The sequence below is a fragment of the Photinus pyralis genome, unplaced genomic scaffold, assembly GCF_008802855.1.
Source record: "Photinus pyralis isolate 1611_PpyrPB1 unplaced genomic scaffold, Ppyr1.3 Ppyr1.4_LG7, whole genome shotgun sequence".
Classification (NCBI taxonomy): domain Eukaryota; kingdom Metazoa; phylum Arthropoda; class Insecta; order Coleoptera; family Lampyridae; genus Photinus; species Photinus pyralis.
This window is the reverse complement of record NW_022170738.1, coordinates 28,295,027-28,320,691: the sequence shown is the minus strand read 5'-3', so window position 1 is coordinate 28,320,691 and position 25,665 is coordinate 28,295,027. Positions and strand designations below refer to the sequence as shown.

At 37.2% G+C, this 25,665-nt stretch overlaps 3 protein-coding genes across 3 annotated transcripts; 2 read left to right on the top strand and 1 right to left on the bottom strand.

Annotated features, from left to right (window-relative positions):
• The first annotated feature begins 5,427 nt into the window (after positions 1–5,427).
• LOC116176663 lies at positions 5,428–14,143 on the top strand. Its single transcript, XM_031495386.1, has 7 exons — positions 5,428–5,601; positions 5,647–6,581; positions 6,700–6,981; positions 7,027–7,335; positions 7,389–7,508; positions 11,728–11,795; positions 11,842–14,143. The coding sequence occupies exons 1-7, from the start codon at positions 5,562–5,564 to the stop codon at positions 13,118–13,120; spliced, it is 3,033 nt and encodes a 1,010-aa protein (XP_031351246.1). The 5' UTR covers positions 5,428–5,561; the 3' UTR covers positions 13,121–14,143.
• A 6,422-nt stretch (positions 14,144–20,565) lies between these two features.
• On the top strand, positions 20,566–21,541 carry LOC116176151. The gene is made up of 2 exons (XM_031494626.1): positions 20,566–21,159; positions 21,212–21,541. Exons 1-2 carry the CDS (start codon positions 20,623–20,625, stop codon positions 21,539–21,541), a joined length of 867 nt encoding a protein of 288 aa, XP_031350486.1. The 5' UTR covers positions 20,566–20,622.
• Positions 21,542–21,750: 209 nt separating this feature from the next.
• LOC116176150 lies at positions 21,751–24,232 on the bottom strand. The gene is made up of 7 exons (XM_031494625.1): positions 24,218–24,232; positions 23,592–24,161; positions 23,396–23,500; positions 23,179–23,218; positions 22,396–22,584; positions 22,081–22,344; positions 21,751–22,028 (listed from the first exon to the last, which is right to left on the bottom strand). The coding sequence occupies exons 1-7, from the start codon at positions 24,230–24,232 to the stop codon at positions 21,751–21,753; spliced, it is 1,461 nt and encodes a 486-aa protein (XP_031350485.1).
• Between the last annotated feature and the right edge of the window lie 1,433 nt (positions 24,233–25,665).

The window sequence follows — 25,665 nt, the reverse complement described above, 5'->3', positions numbered from 1 at the left end:
TATCTAAATAGTCGGAATGAAATCTTCAAATTCGGCAGTCCAGCAATGCCCTTTTGTTCCTTGGAATCTGAGGCCAAGCGGAACAGTCGGTTATCACGTTGACATTTTCCTTAAACTGCACGACCATGCCGGTTTCAATCCTGGATTTTCGTACATCATTATAAAATCGATTAATCGGTAATTAACGGATCTAAAACCTAATAAGATTGATTCTCTCTCTTCTTTCCTGGCAAGAGAGCTTTCGGCGACCCTAAATATAATTTAAATATGTGCAGGAAGCGTTGCAAAACAGGTAGTTCACTACGAAACTTACTTGCGTTATCGTCTCCTAGAGCAAATAATTAAATTCAGAAAGTACTTAGTAACGCAGCGCCCATCTTAAACGTGTCTAGATACCAGATATTCAGCAAAACTGATCGACTTCACAAATATATACGGTGTGGTCATATCGTATGAACTTTAAGGCGGAAAACGGGTTCTTCGTTCATTTCTGCGCGGGAAGTAGTTTTACACGATTCAGTTTAGTCACTTTGAGTATAGAATGCGCAAGCAAAGGAAAAACAAAACGCTGCAATCTTACACAGTACGCTATGCTTTTAGGCAACCATTTACAAATGAAAAGTTTTAGCTTTATCAGGACGAGGAAATAACTATCCAAAATAAAATATGATATTTAAAAATTCTCAACAGTCAAAGTCAGTATTCCATTTGGAGAAGTTGGAGAAAGTGACACATCAGCCAATGGGATGCCAGATTTCCCTCGTCACAGTTGTAATAATTTGGGTGTTTAAAGGTCTCAATGCCCTTGCGGATTTAAAGGGATGCCGGTCAAGGAACGAGGTAATGGTTGTTCTCTGAGAGGATTACCACTTATACATTAGCGGAGTACTGCACCCGTAAATTTTAGCGCAGACTAATTTTGTTTTTTGTGCAACACTTGAATAGGGGACTTATTTCGTGTTTGAAAAATTCGAAGCGAGTCAAGTAGAGAAACTCTTGTGATGTTGATTTTTTTTGGTAGAACGCTGGAACAGCTCAACTGTAATTTTTTGAAACACTCTGATTTATTTATTTATTTATTTATTTATTTATTTATTTATTTATTTATTTATTTATTTATTTATTTATTTATTTATTTATTTATTTATTTATTTATTTATTTGCTTATTTATTTATTTATTATCCCTCTCTTGTTCTGGGTCCTCAAACATTTTGGGGGAAATCAATTAAATATTGTGCAAGACCACCTCGAATGCAATGCAGTGCAGGTAGCTACCTAGTGGCAAAAATGTAAAGCAATTTCAATATACCAACCAATGCGATGTATGTTCCAGGGATTAAACCTAAAATCTATGGAGGTCAACGCAACATCGAAAACAGGAAGCAAAATTGGTATCTTAGGGGTGCCATACAATCGTGCGTAGGTACTTGTTCTCACAACATTTACAAAAAAAGCTCCACAAAAATTACTTTTACTTCTACCACACATCCCAAGTAGGTAATTCGGATTACTAACGTCTATCTTGAAATAACGACAGACGTATAAAAAGCGGCTCTTCAATCTAACGTGTTGGACACATAGAAAGAATCAGCCCTTGATCTTGACCCAAACTGAAAAAATGATTGATGAGTGTACATATCACAAGCTATACAAGTAAAAAAAACGTTCCCATTTGGAACGTATACTATATGAAGGACATCAGAAAATAAATAGGATACATTAATTGACTTTTAAAACCGTTGACGTATATCAACAATGACATTCGTCATTAATCACCGGCACCCAGGAAATTTATTTTTCTTCGCAATCAAAATAAGTAGGTATGGAAGAGTTGAAAACCTATTTATGTCAAAAAATTATTAATGATCATTTTTAGCCTACAATTTCGCTTTCTTTCTTCGTTCTGTTTGCATCTAGACGATTGAAACATGTAAATAGAGAAGTATATTTTATATCTGAATATCGGCATTCCGAATCTTTATAGATGTGCCTCTTTATTTGACTTAGATGGAACCGGGAAGCTTTCAAATGTCGGACGCTTACAAGCGATAGGACCGTGGAGATTTACAGTTTTATTGGATTGCCGCTTTTAATATTAAAGTGATTGCTACAAATACCTAAAGCACTATTTAAATCCTCGTCCTCATGCCGACGAAATGCAATGCACATTTGCAAATCCTGATGTCTTTTCGGAGTTTTTATTGAACCTGTATGAGAAACAAACTGTGTGTAAAGTTAAAATTGATGTCTTATTAAAAAAAAATATGCTATGAACAATATTTATTGATAAACGGAAGTACGAGGTGCCCAATTATTAAGACCTATTATTGTAAAGTGTGTATAATTATGCATAATATGATTCAAATACAACTTAACCCTAAGTAGTTTACTGGCCACTAAACCTTTCAAGTTTACGGGCGTGGCGTGGAACGAACCCCAAATAGAAAAGACTAAACTTGAAAGGTACTCGAGCTCCCAGGCCAAAATATTGAAATAAAAAAAACTTATGGAAATTGAAAGTGGCTGTGGGGTGCGATCCACCCCAGACCTGTAAACTTGAAAGTTTTTCTAAAAGTAGTGATAAAATAAAAACTCAAATTCTAAGAACGCCAAAAACGTCAAAAACGATAGAAAAGACTAAACTTGGAAGGTACTCGAGCTCCCATGCCAAAATATTGAAAAAAAAAATTTATGGACATTGAAAGTGGCTGTGGGGTGCGATCCACCCCAGACCTGTAAATTAGGGTTAATTAAACAACTACAAGACATACGTAGATGGCCGGATTATGGTACATAATGATCTTTAGCATCAATATGGTAGAAACTAAAATTATGGACAACTCCATACACAAACAAAATAGAACCCTACTTGGGAAAGTCTCTAAGTAGTGCAAGATATTTTAATCTCGTATATAATTCCAAAACTAACATCTTTATGATTACAGTTTATGAAGGCGAAATTAATCCCTTTACAACACAAATCCTCTGTCCCCATTGGTTGATTATATTAAACGAAACGATTCCAAGTTACGGTAATCATGGGGAAAGTTGGGTTCAGGTACTGGACTAAATATGGGTGGTTTTACGTGCCCAGCAAACACACTTTACGTTTACAAACGGTTTTAAAGCGTTTTGAAAGGATAAATTCGATTTTGGTAGTATGGTATACCTACCTACGTTTTTGTGTAGACGAATTTTATACCTACGTTTAAAATACGATTTTTATTCATATACAGTGTGTCCCCGGATGGACTGAACAAGAGGAAAAAAATTTTTAATTTTAACTTTACGCAAAAATGTCATTCTTTTTCTTAAGCTCTAAGGTGTCTTTTTTAACTTGATTTGCTTATCAGATTGCCATGGAAGATACAATGATTTTAATCAAAAACATGCAAATTAGAAAAATTTCCGCTGTAGATTTTGCGTTTTTTGTCATTTTCTCAGCTGCTAAGAGGAGTATCTAGATTTTTATTTCAGAATAGGTGGTTTTGAGGCAAGCAAAAATTTTTATAAAGAATGACATTTTTGCGTAAAGTTAAAATTAAAAATTTTTTCCCTCTTGTTCAGTCCATCCGGGGACACACTGTATATTTCGATGACTTGCGGCAAATTGTGTAGAAAATCGACCTTTTTACACCACGTTCAGTAAATTCCAAACAAGCGACCATTTTGCCTCCAACGTAGCGACAACATACAAGGGTAATTTTGAAGTAGGTATCCCAAGTGGTAGATTGTGTTTCCCTTCGTCACCAGTCGGGGCGTTAAAGAGCGCTCTCGGTTACATTTTGTAAACATTTATTTGCGTTCAACGAGTATAGAACCTGTGTACGGTCATATGATCATATACGTTCGTGTGTAATGCGTTCATGGCAATACACAAAGATGATTGAAACTCATGGTACGGGACATGTAGATCTCGCCGTGCTTTTTGATGGTGCTTCATGTCGGAAATGTAGTCTAGTTCATTACTTTGTGGTGAATTCATAAATCAAGGTGACAGAGTTTTCAATTTTGTTACAGAATTTTTTTCTCCTATACGCCGTCTACACAAAATTGGTTAATTTCCCCCAAAACTGATTTATTACTGAAATAAGACAAAGTTTACGAAAATCCGATCCGATCCGATCCTGTCTCCAACTTTCTTTCACAGATGCACAAAAAACACACTCACAACTGGTGTTGCTTCTAATTCTTCTCTTCTTTTCAATTCCTTGTTTATTGACTCAAACGAAGTGTACCCTTGTAGTCAAAAGTGTGAATATGGCTCTTTGGTAGTGGATGCTTCAACTTAACGACCCCTTGAATATCCTTTGAAAAAGGCCTCATTTACCCTACAACTGTCTGAATCGACAAAGGCATTTATAATACACTGAATATGTGAAAAACATTGGGCCTGACTCGATCCTGGCGAGAGGTGTAGGAAAAATCAACACTGTTGCCTTCAGATTACATTAGCTTTCACGAAGATAAAAGAATTGCTTATCGCCAGACCTGATTTTCATGAAATTGATTTTAAAAGCACTTAACGCAGTTTCCTAGGTTATATAGAAATTTAAAAATGTGACAGGTGCGGCCGGAAAAGTGACGGGTGCGGCCGGTATAGTGATAAGTGCCGCCGGTAAAGTGTCAAGCGGCAGGAAAAGTAGTCTGATCTGCCTCTGTCATGGAAACTAAAATTTCCTGACAAAAAGTAGCCATGAAAATGAAGGTTTCAGGACGATTTTGGGTAAAAATGCTTTCGCTAGGCAGACCTATTGATATGCACAATATTTCAATAATGTATTCGCAATCAACTTAGTTGTTCGGTAATAAAAATAATGTTGCATATAAACTGCTTCTGCTACATAAACTGAAACAAATTTATATACATCGAAGTTCTATTTAATTAGTTGCAAACGATGTAGCGTATTATTTGAAATGTTGAAAACCTATAATCCGATTAATTACAAATACCTACCGAGCACAAATGCGATGAATTTACATTTATCCATATACTCAGAGAATCGACATAAAATTGAACTGCATAATTTAATTAATTAGATCGGATTAAAACGAGCACCTCTCATCAGGCATATCCCTCCTTTCGCAAAAAAACCTATCATTTGTAGTGCCGATTCACACAAATGGTCCATTTCTGTAGTTGAGTATTAACTGTTATTAGTAACACATTTATTTTTTTTGCAGGGAGCTGAAGACGACCTGTTCGGATGCCTTGGCCGGTAAAAAAATTATACAAGAAAATGGCGTTGACAAACTGGACAAATCATTAGTATCTAATTTTGAGATTTTAAATTTAGTTCCTGACCGCACAACGAAAGACGATGAAACAAATAAAACGGTGTCAGGTACGTAGGACCCGCCGTTAGTGCTAATCGCCATTTAATACCTTTCTGTATCAGATGGCGTCGATCTGAAATGGAAGAGGGTTGGAATCGTCTCAGGAAGATCCGTCCGACTCGATACCATCGTATGGCCTGGAGGAGATTTGTCGGTTGCGGCAGTGTCTTCAAGAGCACGTAGCGTATTTCGGGTGGTTACTGCTCTTGCACCCCCTTTCGTTATGGAAGGTGAGCTGGATGAAGACGGACAGTGCCTTAGAGGTATTTAAGCCGCGGTTTGCGTCAAACTAATTGGTTTAATTTAAGGTCTTCCATGCCATCGCGTACTAACTTCCGATAAGGACAATTTAACGTTAGTGTTTAACCAAATGGAAATGCAGGAACGGCTGGAAGAGGAGAGCGGAGTGAACACACAGTATAAACATCCGGGACATTTTATGCGCAGCGAAAATGATGAGGATAAGTTTTCGCCCTTTCAAAAAATTAAATATCGCACAAATTGCTGTTACGGTTTAGCGATGGACCTTTTGGAGAACATTGCGCACGAACTCGAGTTTGATTTTCGATTATACATAGTCGCGGATGGTTTGTACGGGAGCAGGAATGTGATTAGGAGACATAAGCGGGACGTGGGGAAGCACTTTTTGAATTACCGTTTTAAGCAGGAGGTGCACGCGGGTGAACCGAGCTCGCGGGAGGTCGCCGATGAAGTTGACTTCAAGTGGAACGGTGTCGTGGGCGATTTGGTTTCGGGTGCAGCTCATATGTCATTCGCGGCCCTTAGTGTTTCTAGAATAAGAAGTGAAGTCATAGATTTTAGTATCCCGTATTACTTTAGCGGAGTTTCGTTCCTAGCAGCTCCGCAGCAAAAATCTGAGATACCCTTATTGGCTTTCCTACTGCCATTCTCGCCCGAACTTTGGATAGCGATCTTTACAAGTTTGAACATAACAGCTATAGCGGTAGCGATATACGAATGGCTATCGCCTTTCGGCTTAAACCCTTGGGGACGTCAACGTTCTAAAAATTTCAGCATGAGTTCCGCACTTTGGGTGATGTGGGGTTTACTTTGCGGTCATCTTGTCGCATTTAAGGCCCCCAAGAGTTGGCCGAACAAGTTTTTGATTAACGTCTGGGGAGGATTCTCTGTGATATTCGTCGCGAGCTACACGGCGAACATTGCAGCGTTAATTGCCGGTTTGTTCTTCCACAACACTGTCAGCAATTACCACGACAGAAGCGTAAGTAAAATCAAGTTCCAATAAATTCGCTTCATTGAGTTGATACTCGCGGATCATGAATGCGGGTTTAAAGCTAAAACGATAAATTCGGCAAGTAATCTCATTTAATTTGTTTCAGCTGCTAAGTCAGAAGGTGGGAGCACCCCGTGCGTCAGCGGCAGAGTATTACGTACAACGAGCGAACAAAGTTTTGTGGGATCACATCAACAAATATCGCATGGAAAATGTAGAGGAAGGAATTGCGCGTCTTAGGAACGGAACGCTCGATATCCTAATTGCGGATACTCCAATTCTCGATTATTACAGAGCAACTGATCACGGATGCAAACTTCAACAGATTGGCGACACAATTAATGAGGACACGTACGCTGTGGGGATGAACAAGGGTTTTCCTTTAAAAGTAAGAGAAACTGGGCCAAACCTGCGGTTATGGTTGCTGTTTTAGGATAGTATTTCGGCCATTATTTCTAAGTATTCAAGTAACGGGTACATGGACATTTTGCAAGAGAAGTGGTACGGTGGACTGCCATGCTTTAAAGCGGGCATGACAATGGACATGGAGTCTCTATCCCAACCTAAGCCTCTTGGGGTTGCGGCCGTAACGGGAGTGTTTATTTTATTAGGAGTCGGAATGATTTTAGGGTGTTTAATTCTCTTCGTCGAACACATGTTTTTTCGCTACACTTTGCCGGCCTTACGTGATAAACCTAAAGATTCGGTGTGGAGAAGCCGAAACATTATGTTCTTTAGTCAGGTAAGAAGCTTTTAGGGTTGAACTCTAACAAATTTACACGATTCGTGTTTTAGAAACTTTATAGATTCATTAACTGCGTTGAACTGGTTTCACCTCATCACGCCGCACGAGAACTTGTGCATACAATTCGGCAAGGACAGATTACAAGTCTCTTCCAAAAGAGCGTCAAAAGGGTACGTCAAATACTTTAATTTGTAACTAGATCTGTTCGGAAAGATTATGACCTACTCTTTGTGAAACAAAAATGTACACATTTGCATTGAGGCTACCATCTATCAGACAAGTGCAACTAAAACCGGCTGTTTTTCACATTGTTGCTAAGATTAACGTAACACAACAGCGTACCTACCTATATTTATTTGAACCTATTCCGAATTGGTTAGGGAAACGTTAAGAATTCAGATTATCTTGATTTTTGTGCTCCATCTAGAAGTCAAGTCATGTGCTCACCACCCTCATCACCTGCAAACCTTAAGGAAATATCGTTAAAATTTTGCTTGTTTCGTTTATCTCTGAAGAATTCAAATCAAAAGGACTTTAGGTGTCGTCAGGTGAGAGTTAACGAATCGATCTTCGTAACTTTGCTACTAAGTGTATGTTTCTCTTATCATGAGTTTGAACTTGATATGGATCCGGAACTGTGAAAGATGCAATTTATTCTTCGACATTTCAAGCTATTAGGATTTCGTTTTCTTGTACGCAGGTTTCTTTTGGATTTATTTCAATGTTCAATCATGTTAAAAGGTATTTGACGTTAATTTTGGTGGCTGCACGATCAAGTGATAGATTGGACAATTTGAACATAGAAAATGGACAAGGATGGTTAGAGGAATCAGAAAAATGCATTGATCATCGTCTCGTAAATTACTTAAATATACATGAGTTCATTATAGTTGAGGCGCAGGTGACAGTTTTATCCGCATTTAAAGCCTTGCTGAATGAATGAAAAAGTGTCCAAAGCTGACGTACCTCAAGACGACATTTACAGTAGTTTTGGTACCACTTGTTACACACAAAAAACTCCATAAGAGCATATTTCCACTTGCAAAATAATGCCGTTAATTGGAGGAAATTTTTGGACATAGTTTACAGAATTCATGCAAATGTTGAGTTACCGAATGGGGATAAGATTGGATACGGTGATGCCAGTAAGGTTAAGATTTTAAACAAGAGTTTAGGTATAAGAGCGAACTGGGGCATACAAGAAAGCGCCCCCTAATCATGGGACACGCTTACGACCAGGACACAACCGCTGTGTCGAAAATGAGTCAAATTCCAAAAATGCAATCACAATTCATAAATATTAAAATAATCTATGGATTATATTTCTCTCTCGTTCCAGTTGAAATTTTTTTGCCAATGGCTCTTATTAAGCGGCAGAGCAAAGTGATGCAAGCTTTATAGGAGAGTCGATGGTGTCCGTTTGTCCGTCTGTCCGTCCATGGACACAATAACTGCCAAACGCTTGGACCGATTCGGTTCAAAGTTTCTATAGTTGACTTATATCCCACATGTAAGACTCCTATATTGAAAATGGGTCAAATCCAATGACCCCGTAGGACCACGCCCTCTGTCTCTGAACTTATTCGGTTCAAATTTTGTACAGTTGAGGTGCTCTACCATCTTTAACCCAAATTTCGCTTGTTTCAACAGTTACAGTTTGAGAATGAATTAGAAACTCAAATTTGAATGCTTTCCGCTTCTGCTTTCTCTGCAGCCCACACAATGCAATACATTAAGGATTTAAGGAAGAAAATAGGAGACTGCTTACTCGGAAAGACTCTTTGTCCAATACGGTTCCCAACTGTGGAAAAGGTAGCCGCATAGCTATGAACATCATTGAGTCTGAAGCCGTTTTCCAAGCGACTTGGGACGTAGAGGTTGACCAAGACAGGTACGCTTACGGTATATCTTCAATCCATTCATTAATCCTGAAGGAATTGGTCGATAACTCGATACCGTGAGGCAGAAGTGATGAGATTAGCGAATACGCTGAGGACAGAGGCCTGGCAGCAACAGGGGGGAGATCCGTGGAATGGCAGATTCCTGAACCTCAAAATATGACCAGAACAGAGGATTGTGTTCATGAGTCTCTGAGTTTACAGTTTGCAATTATTTCAAGGGAAGTATTTTTCCAACCTCTCCATGGGATTTCAAGTGGAGCCTACCCTCAAGAACATAGAAGCTGAAAAAACAATTTAAATAGCAGGAAAGGCATCTGAACTGTGAGATGCTTTCCTTTAGCACTTTTTCAGTTAATATCATCAGCTCAATTCCAGGAGTGGAATTTCGAAATTCTCAAGTATCTCAGGTTCTGCTTCACCTTCAAATAAAGTCATCATGCACGGTGGATGGGTCACTCGGAAAAGTCTCATGATCTAAGTACCAAATTTTCCGATTTGAACACATTGCAAGAACTATTGGATTAATCTTCACGGAAAACCATGCTGGAATTGAGAAATATTTGTTGAATCGTCGAAAATGACGGAATCATTTCTGTAGGGTTCAAAGAAAAACCGGTAATATTGGGGGGCTTTTACTAAATTGAGAATAGTCTCTCCTGATTTCGTTGAAAGTGTTTCAGAATCCAATTTTTAGGAGTGCTTTAGGCTCAAGGTGATCGGATCAGAAATACCTTGTCGCTCTTCCATTCACCCCACCTCGGAGTTGATGTGGAGAAAAACCTTTCCATATCTCAGGTGTCATTCGCCAAAGTGCTATCTCGGACACTATTCTTCTCCATGAATTTCCCACGGCAATAGGGTACGGACACTATTCTTCTCCATGAATTTCCCACGGCAATAGGTCTTGTTTCGCAAAACTTCTTCTTTATGGCTGGGAGGGAAATTCCGAATAGAATAGGAATAGAGCAGATTTCAGTTGGAACCTGGCCCGAAATATGAGTACTGAATCCGAACGCTTGAAAAAATTAGATTCTTGAAGATTTGTGAACGAAATTCGTTCGAACCATCAGCTAAACCAGAAATGAAAGAACTTATAAGTAGTTTCCACTACATATTTCTTCTCTAAATCACAACCACCTATTGACATGAATCTTGCGAAAAATTTGTGGGATTAGAATGAGTGGGATGTCACACAGACTGGAGTGTCAGCATTGTTGGAAGCGATGAGGTCGTCACCAACTCGTTGACCAACGTCCATATCCTTGCTCATTTCGGACATCTACGGAGGGTCGGGAGTTTATGTTTTAACTTGACCAAAAGAACGCCAATATATTTCATTAACAATAGAGGAGAAATCAACATCACGCTCCACGAAAGCTGACTAAATTCCCATGTAGTGATATCGACTTCACTCCTACCCTGAACTTAAGCGTCCGTTGGTCAGCAGGAGAGTCTAGGTCCACTTCCCTTGACGTCTCAAATGAAGAAGTCCGTGTGACTTTGAGATTCTTAGAAATCCATGATACAGCCAGATCGACTGTCCGATCTTTCCTTGTGCCTGGTATGGTAGTTAATTGATGGGGTGGACCTTGCTTGTTTCCTGAAATATCTCTTAATTGCTCTTCACGTGGTCTCTCACTTTTCTTCAATATTCCAAATATGGAAGCTACAAGTGGCATCACATGTAATCACACACTTGCGCATGCGCGATTCCGCCCAAAAGCCTTTCAGCTCTTCTTTTTATGTCTAAGAATATGTGAACCAAATTTGGTTCCAATCGGTTGAGCCGTCTAGCCGCAAATGAGAGTACAGACGAACCGACAAACCGAAATCATCGAGATTTTGTTTGATTCGGATCCCTGGTGCTTCAAAACATGTATTTCCGTCAAGAAAGTTGAGTGTCATTTTTTACCCCAATGCAATACCTCCCTTACTGACGTGCGGATAGTATAAAACGAATCAAATGCAAGGAATAGATGGTGATAATATGCAACCAACTTTACAGGAATTTCTGTGTCTGTTGTGGAAACGACGGTACCTTGATTATTTAATGTCTAACTAAGGTTAGCTATTATTCTTTATTTTTACCACCCGCACGTTAGTAAGAGATGTATTGCATTGGGGTCAAGAATGCACTCCCAATTTTTTGACAGAAATACACGTTTTGAAGCACCAGGAATCCGAAACATACAAAATCTCGATAATGCGATAATCTCGATCGGTCTGTCGGTCTATCGGTCTGTCGGTCATGATTCTATTGATTTGATCCCTTTTTTATAGTATACATTAAAAAAAAATACCGGTATACGTTTTATCGAGAACCTAAAAATAATGTACATAGAGTGAAATTACAGAGCATAAAATTGATCTGGTTATTCCAGTAAGGACTAAAATATTGAGAAAAGTTTCTGTCGGAAAGACGTGGAATGTTAAAATTTGTGTTACCCAAACAGTATTTCGAAGTTTTTAATCCGTACTGTTTCAGAAGGAACACGAACAACGAAGAAGGAGGAGAAGCAAAGCACAGTTTTTTGAGATGATACAAGAGATTCGAAGGTTGGTATAGTATTAGTATGTTTCAAGCGCTAATGACCATTTTTAGTACAATTCGTAGACAGCAACAAGAAGAGAGAACTTTACCGTTGGAGTCCGTGACAGAGGTGGAATCCGAACACCAGCTAACACCCGAGGAAAAGAAAACGAATTTGAGCCCGAGCATCATACGGCGTACGTTTTTACGCACGAGTCCTAAAATAGAAAATCCCCCGAAAGTAAAATCGCCCGCGCTACACTTTACAAAGCAACTTTTCAGTCCGCGCACTAAAAACAAAACGAAAAGCTCAACCGCACTGAACGTTCGACGATTTAGTACCGACAGTGTGTTTTCCTCTCAAACTTTAAAACCTGACCGAAGTACCGTTGTGGGAAGAAGACTAAGCAAGGACGCTTCCTGCTTTTTATCGCACAGTCCACCGGATATTAACAGCAGACGATCTAGTCATCTGGACATAGTAAATACAGGAGCCAAACTTTCAGGCAAAAGCCCCGTACTCTCGATTGAAAACGTTTCTGAATGCAGCTCAAGGTCGACCGAACTTCCGCGTAAGCTTTCCGATTCCGAAAGCATAGGCAGAAAACTGGCAACACTACCAAAGTACACAGAACCAAGCAGTCGTCACAGGCTGCAGCCACAGTACAGCTTAACAATTGGAAGAAGTGATCAAATGTTAAACAGTACCGATCCGAACACCAAACTGGGCCAATCTCCTCAGAAATTAACGAAGAGTTGTCAGAATATCCTAGATACCGATAGAGAAGTTACACGAACTTTATCGCAATCCAGTGTGGATCACAGGAGTAATCTTTCCGATGACGAAATAGCCCGAAGAAACAAATTAACCATAGATCAATTACAGTCTCATCTAACCACGAAAGTAGAACACATTAAACCTCCCATAAAAAGAAGTCACAGTAATAACACCAAACCTACAAATCCCCCGCGTATTCAAGTCGAAGACACATCGAAGCTACCACCGAGCACCACCCGAAAAATAAAGAAGCGTCACCAGAGCCTGGGCGATGAGACCAAAACCCACACTGACCGTTCCCGTAGCAGAAACAAGCTCAGCGAACATTCCAGGTCATTAGACAGTAACCCTCCCAAGGAGTCTTCCAGATCACGCTCTCCCAGATGCAAAGAGCACGACCTACCACCGGCTCCACCTCCCCCCAACTGCTCCCCGCGAAACTCCAACGGCAAATCCCCACTAGATAGGTTATCTAAGGACGAACTCGTACTGCTTTGGCGAAGTTCAGAATCAGAACTTAGAAGTCATCTCCTAAAAGCAATAAGAGACAAAGGATCTGAGGATCCTCCTTGAAAATTGTTGCGCAACTATCATGGGTAATGATGGATTTTTTGGTGACATTTGCGGCCATTTTTTGCGAATTTTGCACTGCTATTCATGCGCGTTCGTGTATTCGTGCCGTTTCACTTAGATTTATAACAAAAAAAAACGACCAGTTACTACAGTCGCCTTTGTTCTCTCGCCTTCGGATAGCTATAAAATGATTGTGAACTACCTGTGGAGAATTGGCGATCAATTTGGAAAAGTCGGACTACGCGTTGTATCTTATGACATGGATAGTTGTGCATTTAGTTCACGCGTAACGCGAAGGTAATATCCAACTTTTAAAAAAAATTATTGTAGTAGCGTTCATCTTGAAAATGTAATCAAAACAAAAAAAATACTTTTAACAAAGCGTACTGCCAATTATTTCTAGGATTCATCCAGTCAATGGATATTGTAGAATGGTGATATCGAAGTCTTATGCTACGGTAACAAAAACAAATTTTGAGGCTCCAAAACTATTTCGATTAAATTTTAGGTAAATTATTGTATAAGGTAATGTTACTAAATACGCCGTATTGCGTTAACGTGCAAGTTTAAACGATGGGAACAGTAGAAACGGGTGCCTGTTTTAAACAAATTCAACTAGAAATGAAAACTTCAAGTTGACGCAATACTGCCTTACGATATTTTGAACATTTATAAGTCAATTTTAACAAATTTTATCTCCGTCTATTCGTTAGCATAAGTGTCCTCTCTATCCTATTGTTGATATTTTAAAGTCTATTGGAATTGAAACAAAATGAAAGCTATAGCGTACACAAATTACTCAGAATCTAATTAAAACAGTAACAAATTTGTGATTATCTTAAAGAATAAGATATAATAAAATATTACGGATGTGTTTAAAATATTTTCTATATAAAGGATTAAAGATGCATGTAGGTAATCATAGAGAGCATTAACGTAGAGGACTAATAAAAAAAACAGCATGTAACTAATTAAATAATTATATAACAAGAAATGTAAACTATAGCAATGCATATTATTATGGAATAGATGCATATTAAAGTTTATGAAAATATTTTAAACAGTGTTAAACTTTTTGTTGTAAATAGTGTAAATAGAATTTTAGCATTATAGATCACTAATTTGTATAGTTAATTTAACACTTTATTGTTGACAAATATATAACTTATAGACCTTTAGGTAAAGTTTTATTAACTGCAAGGTAATCCATGTCTACGCTTCCTGGTGGTACTGTTCTGATTTTCAACAGGTGTATGTACTTCTGCTGTTTGATGCAGATAAAGTGGAGTGTATAGGTAAGAGAAGTGACCATTGTGACCAATCGTACGAGCGCTTTAGACCGGTATTTTACAGCTTCTACTCTCCTTCTATTCAAATATCTTCCAAATGTCCAAACTAACTGGAGGTGGATGGCGCCAAACTTGAACCTGGTGCTATGCACTGAACTGATGCAGCAGTTATAATATTCTTTCCTTTTTCATGAATGACTTCCTATTGTCGCTTTTAGCGTTCAAAAACAAATTTGAATAATGAATGATAAAAAAGGAAACATAAGGCACATAGCCGCCAGAATATCGTTTGCAAGAAGGTAGGTAGGTATACATATATTCCCAACAGTCCAATGGATCTTCTTATTGAAGCAAAGGTGGTGAAAGTGGAAACTACATGCAACACACGCAAGTGATTTTATGTAACCGTATCTCAATTTAAAAAAGGAAAAGCTTTCAACTGGGATTTGTACACAGACATCAAACTCTTGCCTGCAGGCTGAGTTAAAATATCAAAATTACAAATGTGGAAGTATTGCTCACAAGACACGTATCATTAATAAAGTAAATATGTTACTTTCTTAATACTTACGCGAGCATTTTCGTTTCATTACATTATTGGCGGTCTAGGACATTTTGGCGCGGCCACTTCGGCGCCGCCACTTTGGCGCGGCCGCTTTGGCGCCGGGACAGTTTGGCGCCGGGACATTTTGGCGCCGGGACACTTTGGCGCCGGGACATTTTGGCACCGGGACACTTTGGCGCCGGGACATTTTGGCACCGAGGCAGTTTGGCGCCAGAAATTTATACACATATAAAAACCTAATCGTTATTGATGATATACAATTAGATGAAATTTACCTGACACACAAATAGTTTACTTACTTCTGTTATGACCGTTTGCACCGACAAAGCTTAGCTTAAGCGTCGTTAAAAACCCACGGCGACCATTGTCGCAACGGGTTGCCATGGATTTTAATCTATGCTTATGCTAAGCTCCGCTTAAATTTGCCGGTGCAAACGGCCAAGGGACATAAGTTCTTTAAGATATACACCACCGTAGGTAATAAATGTGTCAAAATAAGCAGAAGGTGCACATTTCTGGTATTGTTAAATATTCTATTGTTTACTTGCCGACAAATAAAAATATTTACACCATTAGGACCGACTGTGGTAATTAGGAAAAACCAGAGACTTGCTATAACTAGACTGCGCTTAACGTATCCTTTGAATATAAAATTAGGAAGAAGTCTAAGCCTGTACTTTCGCGTGGGTCTCTAAAAGTACCTTGAGCGATAGATGGAGCCACGAAATGAACGTGAAAAGTACCTTTGGATTTATATACGCGCTTTCCGAAGGCAGTCACTGCTCTTCCTTCTTACAGCGCGTTTTATATGTAGGACAAAGATAGCCTGAAGTCTCCCACTTTCACTCATTGATTTGTTACCGTACTCTTATGTTGATAGTAGGCGCGCGTACATAATTGAAAACGCTGCAAATACCAATTTAGACACAGAAAATTTCATAGAACAAAAATTGTAGACAATTAAATTTACTATAAAAAAGTCCGTGACGGCATATATCTATCTTTAATCGTTTAGCCTTTACCAACCATTTAAAGTTGTACCTAGTGTCCTCGTTGGTTTCAATAATATCTTTGAACGCTTATCATATATTAATGGTTAAAGATACATATATGCTGTCGCGGACTTTTTTGTAGGAAATTAAATTCTCTACAATTTATGTTTTATGAGTTTTTCTGTACGAAGTTTCGTTTTCACGGCGTTTGAAAGTAAATGGGGGTACCTTTCGTTTTGTGACTGAATCTTAAATTCAAAGGTTGTGAGAAATTTTATGGTACGATTCAATGTTTTCTTACCACTATTTTATTTCTCTATTCGATAGGGTTTTGTGTGCTATTTAAGTTTTATAAGGAGTCTCCTGTGCCTAAACCCCCTAATTTTTAGGTTATTCAATATTTTTCACAAAACAATAATGAATTACATGTTTAATGTTTATAAACAGGATCGAGTAAGCCGTGATAATAGAAATAGAAACCAATAGAATTTCAGTAAGCAAGTGTCAAGTAAATTATCTGCTCCAATTAATGTGCTCCCTATTTCGTAGTAAAATAAGATTAATTAAAAAGGCGAATTTCGAACTAGTCTTTTTAAAAAATCTTATTTTACTAGGAAATAATGAGTACACTTGCAGCAAACAATTAATGTATGGCACTTGTTTACTATTTGGCATTCTTTGGTTTTTTTATTATCACGGTTTACTCCTGTTTATAAACATGTAATTTATTAATGTGCAACTGCGTAGTGAAAAATATTGAATAACTTAAAAACTACGGGGATCAGGCACAGGATATCCCTTCTAAGAATTGAAGAGCGCACAACAGACCATCGAATAGAGAAACAAAATAGTGGTAGTTCCATTTGAATAAAAATAGTTATAGCACTTTGAAATCTAGAAATTTTACAATTTTTTTGTGTTGCCTTTTATTCGAATTAAAATTATTGATTTCTTTTTCTTAACTTTAAAATCAAGGTCGCTACGATTTATCAAAGTGGGGTTGGTTTATAGAGAATTATTCGAAAAAAAATTAATAATTTGGCCTGCAGAGGTTAAAAAATGACATCAAATTAGCTAAAAATAAACATACTGTTCCATTTAAAAAAATCAGCTGTGTATTGACACCGTAAACATGAGACACTCTGTACATTCAAAAATAATTCCTGTATATGCATAACATTCTATAGTTGACATTTGCACAAAAGATTTTTTGCTATTTTTTACCAGGTATGAACTAGAAAAGACCGACGCAGTGTTATAGGACCCTGTATAATTGTTATAAAACGTAAAAAAAGAAAGAAAGAATGGGAAAATTTGCATTTGACTTCAATTATCTCGTTATCTATTGCTCTGAGAGAAAATGAAGAGAAATAAATTTGATTAGAATCGAATTTTCTATAAGATACAGTTGGTATGGAACATTCATTTTCAAAAGTTATTGCTTTTTTATGGAAAGATATAAAAAAAGTAATCCCGAAAATTAACAATCTGTTACTAATCAAAATTCATCCTATCTTTTATATTATCCGTAGCTTGATAACGGAACAATACGGCAACCGATCACCCGATCACCGTAGATATCATAGTCATTGATTAATTAAAAATACAAATTAAAAAATCCATGCTTTGTCTTTCAAGGTGGGTGACTCCCAGATTCTCCCCCAATTATTTCCGCTAGTGGAACCCTAAGCAAACCGTTTCCAAGAATTGTCCCGATGATTCTTGCAAATCGACGGACTGTCAAATTTTTTTTGAAAATCCGAAGACTTTTGCTAGTTAACAAATGGAATAATTTCCGAAATATAACAAGAAATCTCCATAATAGGCGAACAGAAACCTCTCGGAAAATGTACCTAATATTAAAAAAAAATACGTCGAAATCCGTCCGTCAATTTGCAGAAATCATCGAGACAACTTTAGGAAAAGGTTGCTTTGGGGTTCCACCATCTGTACAAAAATTTAGAACGTTATGAGACTTATCCAATTTGTTTGTTTATTTAATCAATGACTATAATACCTACGGTGATCGGGTTTGTCGTATTGTTTTGTTATCAAAAGAAGGGACCAAATATGAATGATGAATAGTGATAACAGATTGTTAATTTTCGGAAATGCGTTTTTTTATATTTCTCCATAAAAACAATAACATAAGAATGAACGTTCCACACTAAATGTATGGTCTACATAGACAATTCGATTCTAAACAAATTTACTTGAATACCTCACCGGAAAAAAAAATGGAAAAGTTCATAAAAAATATCACTTCTCTTCATTTTTTCACTCGGGGCGATAGTTAACGTCAGTCAAATGCGAAAAAAAACATTTTCCCATTTTTTTTCTTCATTTTTCTGTATAACAATATATTTCGGGAGTTTCCGGCCAGGGGATTATGATTTTCAGATTCAGCGGATTTTTTTACATAGAGTACATTTGGTTTTGTTGAGTGAAATGACATCCAGCCCAAACCATACTTTTGATGAATTATAGGGCTTTGCTTCACGCCCTTCTGATAGTGTATTATTAGTATGGGTAAAAATATCTGTGTAAAAAATATAGCAAACGAGCTCTTGGGTATGGCTATAGTATGTGCAAAACCAAATTGAACCTGGTGTTAGATTTGCCCTAAGACAGTTTGAAAGATCGTGTGACAATATCCAAGGACTGGAAAAAATTTTTCACAGCATTTTTTCTTTTTTTTTCTTTTGTTTTTTTTAGCAACTTAACATATATTCTTTATATTCTTTATGTTTTCGAATAGTTTTTTTATTAACAATACATGAACATTGTTATTGGGGTAACCTGTTATGTTCATAAATAAATAAGTTGGCACTGCGCATGCGCAAAACCAAATTTTGAAAATGGCGTTACATTTGCTTTTATTCCAAGTGCATACGTAGGTATCAAATGTAATTTAAATACATTTCTAAATTTAAAAAAGTTTGCAATTCGGTTCATATATGGCCGAGATACCAAAAGAGCACTATGCATTTTGAATCCATTAGGCTCAACTTTTGCCATTGCGTATTATATTGCTAAAGCTATGCCCATATTGAATTTCATGCAATTCACTTCATAACTCACGTAGATGTCAAAAGGGCCTTCCTTATTATACAGGCAAGGAGCTCGATAATATGTGAATTGCACTAATAATAAAAATAAAAATAAGAACATCGTTTTTTTCATTTCCCATTTTCGCATATTTCCCTTGCGCTTTGAGCAGAATGGCAAAAAAATAACGACAGTTTCAATTTTTACAACGCTTCGTTCATCCCAACCGGAACCCCCAAAAGCACTTGAAATTATAACAACATGTAGGTCAAGGGTTCGAGTCGTACCTACGCCAGATTCTTTTTTAACTAAAAAGTTTATTAAAAGTTCAAAATTAAGATGTGCGTACATTTTTTTACAAACGCTGAGAAAACAAAAAGAGATACAAAAAAAGTTATAAAAGATAAATTGTAGAGAATTTAATTTCCTACAAAAAAGTCCCCGATGGCATATATGTATCTTCAACCCTTAATATATGATAAGCAATCAAAGATACTATGAATGCCAACGCAATCAAGATGTGCAACTTTAAATGGTTGATATGGCTAAACGATTAAAGATAGATATATGCCGTCGCGGACTTTTTTATAGTAAATTTAATTGTCTACAATTTTTGTTCTATGAAATTTTTTGTATCCCAATTGGTATCGGCAGCGTTTTCATTTAAAGTGCGCGCGACTAGTATACGTACCAACAAAAGATTACAGTATTGAAATCTTCAGTGCAAACTGCAAACGCAATTCGGAGCATAATATTCGCTCTAAAACCGATTATATTATTATAAAAGTGGGAGAGGTACACCTTACCTCTCCTGCGATTGTCACGGATCCACAAGTTCCCATTAGTACGGAAGCGCTGAAGGACCATCAAACTTTTTTTTTTATCTTGAACGGTCGACTTTTTATCTTGAACGGTCGACTTTTTATCTCGACCGGCCGACTTTTTATCTCGACCGGTCGACTTTTTATCTCGACCGGTCGACTTTTTATCTCGACCGGTCGACTTTTTATCTCGACCGGTCGACTTTTTATCTCGACCGGTCGACTTTTTATCTCGACCAGCCGACTTTTTATGGTTTTTATATTTTGAGTTTTATGGGATTACTAAGTAAGTAACTGTCATATGGTGTGGTTTTTGTTCATCTCAAGTAAGGAGCAATTGTTTTACATTATTCGGTTATAGCGCTCTATGAGTTGTGATTGACTTTTGTGGATTGTAATAGAATTATCAGCAGGTAAGATTAGGTGTTTGATGAATAATGAAATTAAACGTAGTTGTTTTCTAATTTCAGGATAAAATATTATGGAGCTAAGTGACTTAGATACAGCAATTAAATATTATTTTCATCTGGGTTTTCGCCAGTATGAAATATGTTTATTTCTTTTTTTGCATAATTGGTCTATTAGTCTGACGACATTAAAAAGACACCTCAAGCGTTTGAATTTGTTTCGAAGAAAAAGTTACTCTACTTTTGAAGATATTGTTGCATTTCTAAATAATCAAATTTTTTCATCTGGACGGTTACACGGTTACAAGTGGGTTCACCGAAGATGTATACAGGCCGGTCTCAATGTTAAGCAGAAAGACGTGAGCGACTTATTAAATATTATGGATCCAGTTGGTGTGTTAACTAGGAAACGTAGAAGATTACAAAGAAGGAAATATTGGAATAAGGGACCTAATTACATTTGGCATGTTGACGGATACGACAAACTGAAACCTTTCGGAATTTGCATTAGTGGTTGTATAGATGGATTTTCTCGTAAAATAATGTGGTTGAAGGCTGGTTATACCAATAATGATCCGAGAGTAATTGGAGGGTACTATATAAACACCGTGAAAGAATGGAATGGCTTTCCACGAACAATTCGAACAGACATGGGTACCGAAAATGGTAACATACAACACATACAAAAATATTTTGATGAGGTTACTGTAACTTATCAAACTAATAGTAGATTGCCGCCTTTTTTATATGGAAGCAGTCATACCAACCAGCGCATTGAATCGTGGTGGTCGATCTTAAGAAAACACAACAGTCAGTTTTGGATAAATTTATTCAGTGAACTAAGAAACGATGGACTTTTTAATGGGACTTTTCTTGATAAATCTATCGTACAGTATTGTTTTATGGATTTGATTCAGGTAAGTAAATCTTTTAACAAGGCATGAATTACGCCTCATTTTTCTGTTACAGAATGAACTGAATACCATCGTACTGGAATGGAACAGCCACTATATACGAAAAAATAAAAATGGAACTTGTCCCCCTGGACGCCCTGACTTGCTTTATAATTTTCCTGAAGTTTATAATTGTGAAAATTACATTACAGAAATTAATTCTCTACATGTACAGAACTGCGAAGATGAATGCATATTTTTAAATAGCCCTTGTGCTGATGAAGATGTATTCAACTTATGTCAGATTATTGCGTTCGAAATGAATCATAATAAACCTTCCGATGTGTTCGAAGCTATTACTTTGTACACAAATTTGCGAAACCAAATTCTGTCATTATTGTTATAGTATACCCACTATGCTGGTCTTAGACGTTGTATTGCACTGTATTGTAGTTGCGCAGCACCAGTAGGTACATGCTAACATGAGATGTACCTACGTTTAAAATAAAGCTACTAAAACACATGAATTTATTTAACAGCTACCTATGTTACAACAAACACTAATATTTAAAAAAAACGAAATTCTTAATCCTTCTCAAGATATCGTAATTTAAACTATGCAAATCCAAAAGATTTGCAATTTCCAAATGCAAAGTCTAAATTTGCTTTAAAGTCGTCATACCGCTTGTGAATAGTGGGAATTTTCAAATTTAATGCGCATGTGTTAGCTAGTGGGTACTTCCCGCTGTTCTCGCCGTGTAAAAACATAATTTTTGGTACGATTGGAAATCCTAAAGGCGGCACACAGTCTGCACCAGTTGCAAATATTAAGATATCGGCTAATGTAATCGCTTGGCCTTCATTTTCATCTGCATCGTCCTCCAACAAAGTCTCTAGAAATTTCTAATTCATATTCATTTTTCTTGATCAGTAGGTACAGCTTACCTTCACAATCTCCTATGTAATCTCTAAAATAAGACATTGCCCTATTTTCCAGATCACGTTGAGTAGATCCTATATCACTGTATTCTATCTGAAAAATGTTTTCTAATGTTTCTCCTGTGAGGATCATTTGATCTTTGCAAAACATGTCTTTAAACAAACGAGGATACTCCCTAATTTGATTATAAATGTCACATGTTTTTAACCCTTCTATAAATTGCTTTATTGGTTCCTCCACTCGCTTTATTGCATAAAACTTTAACATATCTAAAACATAATATTACATTAAGTATAACTGAGATATGACAAATAGTTTACCTTCACCGATACGACATTTTTCGTCAAGATTTGTGACATAATGGCACCCAGCAATTGAAAAAGCATTGTCAGATGCAATTAATTCTTGTAAGTCTAAGATATTTGTAGTCTGTTCCAGTCGAACCAATAAATCTTTAATATCAGATTCAACATCTTCTATAGTAGGTGTAGTTTCCTCTATACCATATGCTATTAACGAATATAAACTTTCTGAGAAGAAATGAGGTGCTGGTCCACCATGTACCAGTGCTAAAGCTATAATTCTACCAGCCTCAAAATAATAATTTTGGTTTAGTGAATTATTATTTAAAGAAATATATTTTTTCTTCTCACCAACGAATAATTGACTGTCTTGTAAATAAAGTAAAACAAGTCGGAACATTTCTCTAGCGGGCCCCCCTTCGTCTATTGCGCCTTCTGTGGTTCCCTCAATATCACTAAATTTAACAGACGTTTTGAAAAAGGGATTGAACGTTTTTCGGCGCATTGCACGGACACAACAAACAAAAATATCACTGCGGAAAATGTTGAACTTGTTGATTTTATCATAGCAAATTTTTCGCTGTAAGTCCAATAAAATATCAACCGCTGTACAATATGGTTCGCACCCTTTAGTACTAACTGGAGTCAGTTCTTCATTTATAGGTGGATCATTATATTCATGTATAATACTATCAACTAATTCATTAAATTCGAAATTTAAGGAATGGGTTACATCAACACTTTCCATGCCTAATGTTAATATAGAAATTAAACACACTAAAAGTATATGACACAACTTACGTATTTCTTCATTATCAAGCTGCACTAGTGATACATCTTCCTGAAATAATATCTATTGAGTACGGAATGGTATTAATATAGTATTATTGTGTTATGGCCATATAAAAGCCGTACGTGCTAGGTTGATATCCAAGCGCTAGCGATGAATTTTAGGGAAAGCCGTTATACTGCCATAACATTAAGATTTGTTCAATAAAACGTGTAGTTATTTTCTTACGTTACTATGGTTTTCATCTGGAAACTGCTGTAATGTATACTCGACTATAGTGTCAAGCGTACCCTTATTGGTATCCACTGGCTCATTTATGGTGGGATGATCAGGCTGTAAATAATAATAGTATATTAAGAAATCAACATGTGCTGAGTCTAGATGTGTTCATTGGTTATTGTTTTTATTCAATGGCATTACCTACCTCTAAAATCTCAACTACATCTTCAACAGTTTCTACTACAGTTTCTCTAGTTGCAAGATAAAATCTTAGTTTAGACAAACCAGTTTTTTCCAATAGTTCAGCTACTGTTGAATCTTTATCAACTTCGTGATTTTGGAAATCAAATAAATTTATGTCAAATTTACTTAAATCTCCTTTTGAAGAATGCCCGTTCGGGAAAAACAAATCTAGAGCCTTCGTTAAGATAAAGTCCTTGTTTGCTTCCTTAGGCACCTTCATTTTTCTTGTACCGCCACCTCCCTTCTCCCGTACTTGTTTATATTTGCCATCCAGATTCATGTGGCATAACCATCCTACCTCAATTTGCTTAACGTCTTGAGGATGACCTTTACACCTCTTTGGACTGCTATTACCGCCTCCCTTCAGCTTTTGCCTTAAACTCTCTAACAGACTTTCTTTTTTATCAGTCATTAAACGGGTCGAATCCAATTGTGCTTTGCAATACTGCATTAATGCAATACGGTCACCATATTTTGGTACGAATTCTGCTAATTTGGTATCGTTCATTAATAATACCACATCCGGAGTAATCTATAAACAATTTTTCATTAAAATAATAAATGATTACTAGCAACCGATTATCTTACCTTTTCTTCTAACATTCTAGATATTTTTTCCTCTGGAATACCTCTGCTACGTAAAAAATCTTCCATTTTACCTCAGCACAGTAATTCCGCAAATTTCTGTATAAAACCACGACAACCGATTAGAGAAGTAAATGCATAAACGAAATACTGCTAATGGATTATTTAAATGAATAAGTATAATATAAGCATAATGCGACGCGTAAGTATAGGTACCCTGCGCAATATACCTACGTATCGCACAGCTACGTTCATTGTTCGTTGTTACTTTTAGCTGAGAATGACCGAATGAGATATGCAATAATGTTCATCACTCGTGGTAAACATTTTCATTAGGCTATACACTGTACATGGTCTTACCTGCAAAATTGTGTAGCACAATTAACAATAACTCACTACAATACACAGTGTTAAATGATGACTACTAAAGCGTTTTCTCTTTGCTAAAAAATAACACATTAAAAGAGCAAAATACAAGCAAGCAATAAAGCCAATCGGGCGAGGCGAGATAGTAAGCCGACCGGTCGAAATAAAAAGTCGACCGCTCGAGATAAAAAGTCGACCGTTCGAGATAAAAAGTCGGCCGGTCGAGATAAAAAGTCGACCGGTCGAGATAAAAAGTCGACCGGTCGAGATAAAAAGTCGGCCGGTCGAGATAAAAAGTCGACCGGTCGAGATAAAAAGTCGACCGGTCGAGATAAAAAGTCGGCCGGTCGAGATAAAAAGTCGACCGTTCAAGATAAAAAGTCGACCGTTCAAGATAAAAAAAAAAGTTTGATGGTCCTTCAGCGCTTCCGTACATTAGGCTAGACTTCTTCCTAATTTTATATTCAAAGACGTATCTAAGGTGTTGTCGACACAGTATGCCACACACAATGCACTGCGGGGCAAAATCGCTGAGATGATTTATGCAATATAATGAAATAAGCTGTTATTTTAGATGTTCCGTTCATTAATCATTCTCGTGATTAGCTCGAATTAGTGAACAGATAAATTTCTGTTGAGAATAAACCAATAAACTTAGGTTAACTTGTGCGTATCAACATTTACTCTGTCGATAAATTTTTAAATAATATGCTGATTTTCCACGAATAAAAGTTTAAAGGGAGGATTGTTGTACGGATCAAACGATGCATTAAAAATTTGCCAAATTGCTGAAAATGTGTTCAGGTTATTCATTCAATCCACACCACACCGCCTAAATGTCTCCCTCACAACCCACATGTTTCTGCGCCAAAGTGTCCCCGCGCCGAAGTGTCCCGGCGCCGAGGTGTCCCGGCGCCGAGGTGTCCCAGCGCCGAAGTGTCCCGGCGCCAAAGGAGCCGCGCCCAAGTGGCCGCGCCAAAGAGGCCGCGCCAAACTGTCCGGGTCCGCATTATTGGAGCATCGTGATCACGTTTAAATAAACAGTTACCAAGAAAGTGCTTAGTGTACAGAACGTTTCATTGCGA

Coding starts and splice junctions, on each gene's coding strand:
- LOC116176663 (XM_031495386.1), top strand. CDS start 5,562: ATGGAAGGTGAGCTGGATGAAGACGGACAGTGCCTTAGAG. Junction 5,602..5,646: donor AGACGGACAGTGCCTTAGAG/GTATTTAAGCCG, acceptor GTTTAATTTAAG/GTCTTCCATGCCATCGCGTA. Junction 6,982..7,026: donor ACAAGGGTTTTCCTTTAAAA/GTAAGAGAAACT, acceptor TTGCTGTTTTAG/GATAGTATTTCGGCCATTAT.
- LOC116176151 (XM_031494626.1), top strand. CDS start 20,623: ATGGATCCAGTTGGTGTGTTAACTAGGAAACGTAGAAGATTACAAAGA. Junction 21,160..21,211: donor GTTTTATGGATTTGATTCAG/GTAAGTAAATCT, acceptor TTTCTGTTACAG/AATGAACTGAATACCATCGT.
- LOC116176150 (XM_031494625.1), bottom strand. Junction 22,585..23,178: donor GCTTGATAATGAAGAAATAC/GTAAGTTGTGTC, acceptor ATTCGTTAATAG/CATATGGTATAGAGGAAACT. Junction 22,029..22,080: donor TTACATAGGAGATTGTGAAG/GTAAGCTGTACC, acceptor AGAAATTTCTAG/AGACTTTGTTGGAGGACGAT.